Below are 12,015 nucleotides of genomic sequence, written 5' to 3'. Positions count from 1 at the left end.
ACAGCGCTAGAGCACAGGGGAGAAAGGTGAGTATAAATTTTTTTTTTGTATGTGTGCAGTTTAATAGGGGTGAGGTGGACCATACATACCAGGATAGGGGGTTGAGAGGTAGCATGCATACCAGGATAGGGGGTGAGGGGACCATGCACACCAGGATTGGAGGGTGAGGGGACCATGCATATCAGGATTGGGGGTGAGGGGACCATTCATACCAGCAAAAGGGGGGTTCAGGGACCATTCATACCAGGATAGGGGGGTGAGAGCACCATGCATATCGGGATAGGGAGGGTGAGGGACCCATGCATATCAGGATAGGGGGGTGAGTGGACCATGCATACCAGGATAGGAGGGTGAGAGGGCCATGCGTACCAGGAAAGGGGGGTGAGGAGACCATGCATATCAGGATAGGGGGGTGAGAGGACCATGAATACCAGAATAGGGGGGTGAGAGGGACATGCATGCATTCAAATCCCGCGCGGCACCTATCATTGGCTCAGGCGGCGGGGTGGGGGATTTGAATCCCGCGGCACTCAGCCAATGAGCAGTGCCGCGCGGCTTTGGAGGGGTATTCAAATCCCGCGTGGCAGCACTCATTGGCTCAGCTGGCGGGGGATTCGAATCCCTCGCCAAAGCCGCGCGGCACTGCTCATTGGCTGAGCCGCCTGCAGGCGGATGTTCATTTCAACGCACTCCCGATGCAATAGCATCAGGCCTATTTCTAGTGTTTGCTAATAAATTACTAAAAGGCACAGAAATCCCTGCAGTGCACAAAATAAAAACCAAGAAGCTATTTACCAATAGTCTGTAACGTCACACCACTAAGTAGATCTGCAGGACATATATAGACAATATTGTAAAGTTATAAGCATATACCCTAGATAGTCTATAAGACCAGATCAATACTGGATCAGAAAGTTGTGCATACAGTATAGAAAATAATATTGTGTATATTAGTGTGTGTGTATATATATATATATATATATATATATATATATCTATCTTCAATTTATCTAAAATTGAATGTATGTGTGTGTGTGTGTCACCCACAAATCAAGAAGCATCTTTCATGTCACCACCAGAGCTGTTTAAAAGAAGCCGAGCTGTGATTGGTTGCTATGAGCCACAGTTTTCCCACTCCAGAAAACACCTCAGCAGACACTGACCTGGTGGGAGAAATCTAGCATTCCCAGAAACATAAGCTCCCAGCCATTGTCTGCCCCACAGAAAGGAGCAGAGAGCACATGACAGAAATGAATCACCCCCTCCCTCCCGTTACAAGCATCACACATCCTCCATCCCATAGGCACATCTTCTCTCTTAAAAGGATCCCCGGTATGGAAGTCAGGGCAAATCACTCAGCACTCGGATTCTGACCCCATGCCTCTCTTAAAGGGATCTCTGGTATGGAAGTTAGGACCGTTCCACTCAGCGCGGTGGTTCTGACCCCAGGGTCTCTTATAGGGAACATTGGTATGGAAGGGCAATTCCACTAAGTGCTTTGGTTCTGACACTAGGCCAGTCCTAAAGGGATCCCTGATATGGAAGTGAGGGCAAATCCACTCTGCGCTCTGATTCTGGCCCCTACTAAAGAGATACCCGGTATGGAAGTGAGGGCAAATCCAAACTGGGCTTTGGTACTGACCCAAGGCCTCTCTTAAAGTTATCTCCGGTATGGAAGTTAGGGTAAATCCCTCAGCGCTCTGATTCTCAACCCAGGCTTCTATTAAAGGGATCAATGGTATGGAAGTCAGGGCAAATCCACTCAGTGCTCTGGTTCTGACCCCAGGCTGACTGGATGATGTAAGATATTATTGGTAGTAGTCCGGTGGCGATGGCTGATGGGACGATGTGGGATATTGGTTACGATACACTTTATTGATCCCAAGGGAAATTATGGTATCACAGCAGCATTATAGCAGCATTACAAACAAAACATTACGAACAGCATTACTACATTACATTACAAACAGCATTACATAGGGTAATTACTAGACACAGATCCTGCACATGACTAAGCACAATACGTAACAAACATAGGTAGACAAATCTCTGATCATTTTCCTTAGTGTGCCGACCTTAGGTTGTAGCCATCTTTCACCCTTAGTGAATTGTTATACCTCCCCACAGCAGTAGGCACAAACAATTTCCTGAATTTCTCCTTCTTGCACCTTAGTAGGATTAGACGGCTGCTGAATGTGCTCTTCTGATTCCAGAACAGCCCGTACAGTGGGTGTGTATTATTGATCATTATAGCCCTGAACTTCTTTTGAATCCTATCTTCCACTACCTCCTCAAAAGAGTCAAGATGTAGGCCAACAGCCGTGCTTGCCTTCTTGATAAGTTTGTTGAGCTTATTAGCGTCAGTTACTCGCACATACTGCCCCAGCAAATGATAGCAAAAAAGATGGCGCTTGCTACAACGAACTGGTAGAACATTTCCAGCATTTTACTGCACACATTGAACGTCCTGAACTTCCGCAGAAAGTACAGTCTGCTCATTCTCTTCTTGTGAACCTTCTCTGTATGACACCTCCAATCAAGTTTACTGTCAAGGTGAACCCCCCAAATATTTGTAGCTCTTAACCATCTCCAACTCCTGGCCAGCAATAGTGATCGGCGAGTAATCATCCTTTTTCCTTCTATAAGTCAGCACCACATCTCTGGTTTTCTTTACATTTAGTTCTAGACAGTTAGTCTGGCACCAATCTACAAAGTCAGAAACCACCCTTCTAAATTCCTCCTCCCCCTGGTCCCCCACAATTCCCCCTACAATCACTGAGTCATCTGAGAATTTTAGGAGGTGACAGAAATCAGATTTATACTGAAAGTCAGCTGTATACAATGTGAAGAGGAAGGGTGACAGCACTGTACCCTGAGGAGCTCCCACACTGCTCCGTACACTGCCAGATATTAGAGATAGGAGTCTGGTGGCTCTGACGGGATGATGTGGGATATTAGGGGTAGTAGTCCGGTGGCTCTGGCTGACGGGATGATGTGGGATATTAGGGGTAGTAGTCCGGTGGCTCTGGCTGACATGATGATGTGGGATATTAGTGGTAGTAGTCCGGTGGCTCTGACGGGATGATGTGGGATATTAGGGGTAGTAGTCCGGTGGCTCTGACGGGATGATGTGGGATATTAGGGGTTGTAGTCCGGTGGCTCTGACGCGATGATGTAGGATATTAGTGGTAGTAGTCTCGTGATTTTGGCTGACAGGATGATGTGGAATATTAGAGTGAATGTGGCTATGCGGAGTGGGCGAGGCTAAGCACTCAGCTTTATATATATATATAGATATAATCATTAAAATTTGTTATAACTAACCACAGTTAGTTCCTATGCCCGGGCAGCGCCCGGCTCTTCAGCTAGTATCGAATAAAGCTAAAAAAATCAATTCACTGAGGAAGGCAAATAACATTTTGACATTTGCCTAGATGAGGCGGCCATGCCTTTGCAGCATCTGAAGCACAGTGGGACATGGTAGAGGTGGTCGAGGTCATACATTTACCACACCCTTTAGGGATTGCAGCCCGTCTTGAAGCCAGCTTGTAAGAACTTTGAATCTTCAGTTACTGTTCATAGACAGCTGCAGTAGCTGGTCCCAATGGCTATGAGCTAGAAGAAATAAAAGACAAAAGGCACAATGTATGACAAATAGAACAAATTTAAAGGGTTACCACATTGGAAAGATGTTTTTTCTATGTTTATCTAAAATATCCACTTATATTAATAATATTCCTTGAACTCCACTAAACACTGACACAATTTAATCACAATCTTTAGATTTGAATAAACTAAAAACAGTTATTAATGATTTATTTTTATGACAATTGTCTGAAATGAAGGTGACTTGTGGGACAACGGGAAGGTCTCCCATGATTTGTGTCACCCGGTGCCGAGCCTTCTATTTCATAAATAAATATCCAGACTTACAGCCATTAAGGCTCATATTCGTGTTCTTGGTGACTATGCACTATGATTTTGTCTTTTGACCCTGGGGAAATTCTTCTTATTACAAAAGAACTGAGTCTTGTCAATAATAATCCATGAATTTGAAAATTTATATCATGAATAATAAAGAAACAGTTGATGTAAGTATTGGCAGTAAATATCTGTAATAAAACCTAATGGAGTCGGCTTATGATACCTCCAAATTATCACCTTAAACACAGGGAAAAGTATTACTATTGTCTAATTTGGAATTTGACCTTCCAAAGGATGGATTTCATTATTGAGCATGGAGGATAAATTGATCTAGATAGTAAATCTGCCAAAATTCAAATTCGGCAAATTCTCAGAAATTCAGCCAAGAAATTCAATTTGCATCAAATGAATTCAATGCAATTAAAATGGGCTCCAACATCTTTAGGAAGCCTTGAAGTTTTCCAACCCCAAAGTGGGACCAAATGATGGATGAAAAGGGTGAGCTCCCTCTCGCCCCAAAAAGCCCATTATGCCCATCTTGCCCCTCACCTGTCTCTGCCACCACACATCACTGCCATCATAGCTCCCTACTTGTTCTGTACTTCTAGTTCCTGCTCCATTGCTCATATCCCCTTCCCTCTTCTCCAGCACGTCTGGCCTCTGCAATATTCTGGACTGGTGCATGTTATGATGTCACTGGGTCATAACATCAGAGCAGTTGTCGAGACCTAGCTGGTGGAAAAAAGCACTGGAGAAAGGGCACATGAGTGGAGCAAATTTTTCCAACCTTATCACTGTATTTTAGATATTTGTCAATACTTCTATGCAATATATAAAAAGCTGTCACAGAGTCAGTTTTGATTAACGGATGTCTGGTTATTAGAAACTCTCTCCCCTAATTGATACCATGAAGGTCCTGCGGTGCTTTGCTGAGCTCTGCTCTTTAAATCTCCAATGATGGACTGAACAGACAGACTATGGAGCTTGTCCCATTGCTTTGTTTTACCGATAACAAGGGATTATATCACCTTTTTTAACTATCTAGGGCAGGAATCTTGTAACCATCATGCTATTATATGTTGCTAGTTACAGTTTACTACAGTATAACAAAAATTTACTTTGTATATAGGAGATCAATGGGACCGTAGTCGCGGAGTTTATACTTTTAGGATTTCAAAACAGACAAAATTTACAAATTTCATTGTTCTGTCTTCTCCTTGTGATTTTTTGTGGGACAATATGTGGGAATCTCCTGATCATCATCCTGGTGTCCACCACAAAAAAACTCCACTCTCCAATGTACTTCTTCATCTCACAACTGTCCATCAGTGACATTCTGGTGATTACAAATATTGTCCCTATTTTGCTCCAAATTCTACTCAATAATGGAGGATCCATATCTTTTATTCACTGCATCACCCAGTTGTATTTTTTATGTGCCCCAGAAGTGCTTGAATGTTTCCTTCTCGCTGTGATGTCTTATGACCGATATGTGGCCATCTGTAATCCTCTCCGTTACTCCACCATCATGACTATAGCACATTGTGTCACATTATCAATTACTTGTTGGACGTCTGGATTTTCTATTGGTTTTATTTTCATTATAAAAATGTCAAAAATAAACTTTTGTGGTCCAAATATCATTGACCATTTATTCTGTGACTCTCTTCCCTTACTAGAACTTTCCTGCTCTGACACCTTCATTGTTCACTTGGAGATTTATGTTATTGGCATTCCGATCTTAATGATTCCAACTATTATCATCGTATTGTCTTATAGTTTTATTATGACAGCAGTCTTAAAGAGTAAATCTAGTGTTAGCAGACAGAAAGCCTTCTCCACCTGTAGCTCCCACCTCATTGTGGTCTCCATATTTTACTGGACCATATTTGGCGTTTATGTTTTCCCAACAAAAGGCCGAACGCTCACGATGAGTAAGATTCTATCACTGCTATATACCGTGTTTACTCCTTTTATCAATCCCATTGTGTACAGTCTCAGAAACCAAGACATTAGGAAAGCCATTCTTAAGCATGCAACCTGGTAAATTACCAACTAAAGATATATAACCCTTTCATGACATGCACCATACTTGTACTGTGTGTTGTCAATTCTCTTGATTGGATTGGAGTCAGGGCTCCTTCTGGTGGTTATTGCGGGTAATGGAGCTGGCCGGGGTTGATAGAAGTCTGCCACCTGACGATGATGATTGGAAATCAGGGGTTACTGATTGGGGGGATATAAGTAAGCAGGCTTCCCCCAGTTGTTGCTGGTGATTAGTTTTTTCTTGTGCATCTTGAGGTCTGCTGTCTCCTGCCTGATCCTGCATTTTTCAGTTAAGTTGTTCTTTTGCTAATCCTTTGCATCTGATCTGATTTTGCCTCTTTCTGCTTTGCTGTGCGAGTTCAGCGTGCTCCCTGCTGGGGCTGTGTTGGACCCCGCTCCATATGTCACAGCTTGTGTCAGTTTGTTTAGTCCCCTGTTATATTATTCTCTTTTTGCTTAGCTTCCAGTTCACACCAGAATGCTGGTATAGTGGGGGAGAGGTTGTGAGACCTCTGTGTTTTTTGTACATCAGATGTGTTGGATTTTTTAGGGTTTTTGCGTGATTGCAAACAGTGTCTTTCCTTTCCTATCCTATCTAGACAGTTTGGGCCCCATCAATTGCTCAGTCTATTTTTCTGCCTTTGTTTGTCCCTCATCTGGTCTCACCGACAATATATGTTTGGGGGCTATCTATTTCTATGGGGTTCTACTCCTGGGCAGTTTAGATTTCACCTTTCTTGCTTTAGGCTTAATTAGTTCTCCGGCTGTGTCGAGGCAGCTAGGGCATCGTAGGTACTCTCCACGGCTACTGTTAGCTGTGTTGTTAGGATAAGGGGTCTGCAATTCGCTAAGTGACCAACCTTTCTGGTTTCCTGATGGCCTAGCCTATTCCTGCTATCCTCCTCGGTGACCTGTTCATAACAATTGTGCATGTCATGTCTCCCCCTTTGATATGGGCTTTGGCGTAGAGCTCACATCTTTACCAGCATGTCAGCTGTTTTGAACAGCTGACATGTGCCCAGAAGAGCTCCGGGTGGAATCTTGATCCACCCTCGGCTATTAACCCATTAAATGCCGCTGTCAAACTCTGACAGTGGCATTTAACATGCACTTTCGGCAATCACACCAGAAATCCACACATCGTGACCTCCTTCACATGATCACAGATCACCAATGGGTTGGCATGACAACTAGAGGTCTCCTGAAGACCTCTTTGGTTGTCAATGCCGGATTGCTATGAGTGCCACGAGGTGGTCGGCACACATAGCAAGGCAGCAATTCTGCTACATACAGGCGATCTGATCATCGCCCTTTATGTAGCAGAGGCAATCAGGTTATGTCAGCTTCTAATCTCCAATGGAGACTATTGAGGCATGTCAAAAGTAAAAAAAATGTTTTTAAAAATATTTAAAGAATTAAAAAATGTAAAAGTTCAAATCACCCCCCTTTTGCTCCATTCAAAATGAAACAATAAAAAAATCAAACATAAACATACCGTATATACTCGAGTATAAGCCGACCTGAGCATAAGCCGAGGCACATCATTTTGCCATGGAAAACTGGGTAAGCTTATTGACTCGAATATAAGGTGGGTATGCATTGTCCCCTCATAACAAGCCTGCTATGTGTGGCTTCCCCTGCTGTATGCATGGCTACTCCATACTCCCCCTGCTGTATGCATGGCTCCTCCGTTCTCCCCTGCTTTATGCATGGCTTCTCCATACTCCCCCTGCTGTATAAGTGGCTGCTCTATCCTCCCACTGTTGTATGCATGGCTCCTCCGTCCTCCCCCTGTCATACTGGCATGGTCACTGCAAATATTCCCTGCATCTCTCTGTTATCCCAGCCAGGCAGCTTCTTCCTATGTTCAGCGGTCACATGGTACCACTCATTAAATCGCTCAATCTAATATATAAAGCTCAAGTGTGTGTATATATGTATGTCTGTATGTTCGGGATTGGCATCCGCACCGTCGCAGCTACAGTCACAAAATTTGGCACAGTCACACGTCTGGACCCCGAGAGTGTCCTAGGCTATGTTGTGAGGTGAAATTTTAACCCCGTGCTTTCCAATTCACCAAACAATTTTGCCCCTATCTACATAATGGGGAAAAAATGTGTGTGTATCAAGCCCCGCCCCTCATTATGATGTCATAATGGTTGCCATGGCGACGCTGATGTCATCATAGGTTGCAAGCCCCACAGCTCAATATGATGTCATAATGGTTGACTATGGGATGGAGGATGTGTGATGGGTATATTGGCACTGGACTATGGGATGGAGGATATGTATGACGGGTATATGGGCACAGGACTATGGGATGGAGGATGTGTGATGGGTATATGGGCATGGGACTATGGGATGGAGGATGTGTGATGGGTATATGGGCATGGGACTATGGGATGGAGGATATGTATGATGGGTATATGGGCATGGGACTATGGGATGGAGGATATGTATGATGGGTATATGGGCATGGGACTATGGGATGGAGGATATGTATGATGGGTATATGGGCATGGGACTATGGGATGGAGGATGTGTGATGGGTATATGGGCATGGGACTATGGGATGGAGGATGTGTGATGGGTATATGGGCACTCAACTATGGGATGGAGGATATGTATGATGAGTATATGGGCATGGGCCTATGGGATGGAGGATATGTATGATGGGTATATGGGCACGGGACTATGGGATGGAGGATAATTATAATTTGCTATAACTAACCACAGTTAGTTACTATGCCTGGACAGCGCCGGGCTCTTCAGCTAGTTTATCAACAAAAAAGGATTAACCTGATCACTAAACAGCGTAGCGACAAAAAGTCAAAATGCCAGAATTACATTTTTTTTGGTTGCCGCAACATTGAATTAAAAAACAATAGCGGGCAATGAAAAGATTGCATCTGTAGCAAAATGGTATCAGTAAAAACATCAGCTCGGCGTGCAAAAAATGAGCCCTCACCCAACCCAACATCACGAAAAATGGAGACGCTATATGTCTCGGAATATGGCGCAATATTTTATTTTCTTTCACCACTTAAATAAAAAAGAACCTAGACATGTTTGGTATCTATCAACTTGTAATGACCTGCAGAATCCTAATGGCAGGTAAGTTTTAGCATTTTGTGAATATAGTAAAAGCAATTAAAAAAAACATTGTGGAACTGCACTTTTTTTTTGCATTTTTGCTGCATTTGGAATTTGTTTCCCTGTTTCAGAGTACATGATATGGTAAAACCAATGGTGTCTTTCAAAAGTACAACTTGTCGTGTAAAACACAAGCCCTGAAGTGGCCATATTGACTGGAAAATATAAAAGATATTGCTTTGGGAAGGATAGTGAAAAACAGAAACGCAAAGACAAAAATGGGCTGCGGCGTGAAGTGTTTAAACTAGATTGGTTCCAGCTTCCGATTTGTCCAGGTCAGTACAACCTTCCATTACACCACAAATTCTCATCTCAAATGGCAAAAACCCCTTGTCAAGTCCCCATCCAGAGATACATACCTCCAATAGGAGGAACATGCAAAAGATGTGCTGCAATGCTCCATATCCACTCCTGACTGTTGCTCTCAGAAGCTCCCTTGTGCAGCTTTGAATGGTAGGACATCAATACAGCCGTACACAATCCATGAAAGAAACAAACTTAATAGTCATGTCTGCATGATTACCCAATCTAATAAAGTATAGATTTATGTGTCCAATATAATAAACACTAAAACAGGAATAACTTTCTCCAAGAAAATGCAATATAAAGTGGTCAAAATGTTATATGTTCTCCAAAACAATACCAAAAAAACTCTCAGGTCAACAGGCAAAAACCAACAATCCCTTTCTCAGGTTCATTGACGGAAAGTTGAAATAAGGTGTACATCTATAACTTGTACTTTTATCCTAAAACACCTTTTCTACAACTATGTTTTCTCTGTTCCCATTGTTTTTTGTGGGCGCACCCAGTTTACATTTCTCAGCCCCCAGTTGCGTTTTTTGAACATTTTTAATCCTCTTCCTCTTCCATTTTTATTTCACCAGTTTGGTTCTGAAACACGTTGATAAATAATCCGCATTATTTTTTTTAACGAGCACTAAGTTTGAAGCTTCATACAGTGTCCATCCAGCAGCACAGCTCCTGGCCGTGATATGGATTTCTTCACACCAATTTTCTGCTGAATACTCAACACTTGGAGCAACCGCAGCTGCCGGTATTTCCATACTAATATAGGAGATGTGCCTGTCACAAAACCCTACCGGGTATGGCTTCTATGGTTGGGTATTGCCCTAGGTGCCCATTTGTCACCCTTCTAGCACTATTCCAGGTCAGCGTAAAAGGCTTTTCTTAGGGATCTCCATGTTTACACTTCTGAACTTATTGGTTATTGTCATTAAATCATTGGAATGATATATTGGGGTTTAGGGTTGGACATCAACAGGCAATATATACATTTTGGGATAAATTGGAATTTGTCTTTTTAACCAGAGATCTAAGCTTTTTCACAAGGAAATTTGCAAGGAGAGAAAGATTTGGATAAGTGAAGATTACAGTTGACTTTCATAATAGCTTTTATATTTTTTTAATGATTTTTAAATAATAGACATAGTGTGGGAGTCATGGGGTGATGTTTGTATAGTATTCTAACATAATAGAGACAGGAGCTTTCTCATCTCGATTTCTCCGAAAAATAGTGATCATTTTATATTTCAGATTGTTAAGACGGGATCTGTAGAGAAATGCGTTCAAATAAAGAGGCGCACACTTTTTGGTAAATAAATGCAGCTTTTTCTTATAGATGATATAATGTAACTTTATATCTTCATCGAGAAGGGATTTCTGCAAATTAACTTACAGCTATAATATGGCGATCATGTGGGCACGTTGGTTATGCCCACACAATTTCCACCAGGAGCTCTGCTTAAAGGACACTTCAGCTCCGACTGTCACAGACAGGTCCGGTGCACACACCGCTCCTGGATACTTAACCCTCTAATTGCCATGATCAATAGCAATCTCTGCACCTAGAAGGCAATTAGAGAGAGATGACTCCTTCTCCCTTCCGATTGCAACCCTGTGATATGATTGGAGACAGCTAATGGTAGTCATTGCTAACGAAGGTCAAATAATGATCTCTGGGTCTGCCAGCATTGGTGGCCTGTTAGACCATGCCAGGAGCAGGATATAACAGGCAGCACGGTGGCTCAGTGGTTAGCACTGGAGTCCTGAGTTCAAATCCCACCAAGGATAACATCTGCAAGGAGTTTGTATTTTCTCCTCGTGTTTCCGTGGGTTTTCTCTAGGTTCTCCGGTTTCCACCAACATTCCAAAGACATACTGATAGGGAACTTAGATTGTGAGCCCCATCGGAGACAGTGATGATAATGCATGCAAACTGTAAAGCGCTGTGGAATATGTTAGCGCTACATAGAAATAAAGATTATTATTATTCTGCCAGTCCTACACTGACAAGTTTGATGCTTTGCAGTGCTTTTGTATTGCAATGCATCAGACTAATAAAAGTCATAGAGAGGGGCTTAGTAAAAAATACTTTTTTAAAAAAAATCTAAAAAGACAAAATAAACAGCAAAAAAGTTGTCTAAAAAGATTACACAATAAATAAGCATATTTATGTAAAAACAAAAGCAATTGTAAAATGTACACCTATTTGGTATTTATAATTCACATCCTGAATTATAAAACTGTCACATTAATTAACCCCTTCTGAGAACATAAAGTAGCAAAAACTGTTTTTTCATCATAAAACTAAACAAGCCATAGAACAAAATGCAATAAAAAAGTTGTATGTCATTAGGAATGGTATCACTGAAAACATCATCGTGCCCCACAAAAAACAGCCCTTTTTCGCCTCAAAAATATATTTATGCTATAAAATTGCTTTTATTGTGTAAAAGCAAAACATAAATAAGAACAATATAAAAGTGGAATCGCTGTAATCATACTGACCCAAAGAATAAAGATGCCTTAATACGTTTACTACACAGTAAATGGCATTAAAAAAAATCAGCAATTCCAAATAATAATTATTTC

The 12,015-nt window shown here is 42.0% G+C and overlaps 1 protein-coding gene across 1 annotated transcript; it reads left to right on the top strand.

Annotated features, from left to right (window-relative positions):
* The first annotated feature begins 4,067 nt into the window (after window positions 1-4,067).
* Window positions 4,068-5,971, top strand: LOC141050132 (olfactory receptor 11L1-like). The gene is made up of 2 exons (XM_073546964.1): window positions 4,068-4,091; window positions 5,054-5,971. Exons 1-2 carry the CDS (start codon window positions 4,068-4,070, stop codon window positions 5,969-5,971), a joined length of 942 nt encoding a protein of 313 aa, XP_073403065.1.
* The last annotated feature ends 6,044 nt before the right edge of the window (window positions 5,972-12,015 follow it).

This window comes from Dendrobates tinctorius, unplaced genomic scaffold (genome assembly GCF_039654945.1).
Source record: "Dendrobates tinctorius isolate UK_male_01 unplaced genomic scaffold, ASM3965494v1 ptg000151l, whole genome shotgun sequence".
In the NCBI taxonomy this organism is placed as follows: Eukaryota; Metazoa; Chordata; class Amphibia; order Anura; family Dendrobatidae; genus Dendrobates; species Dendrobates tinctorius.
Note: the sequence above shows the minus strand (reverse complement) of the source record. Positions and strands in the feature narration are given on the sequence as shown.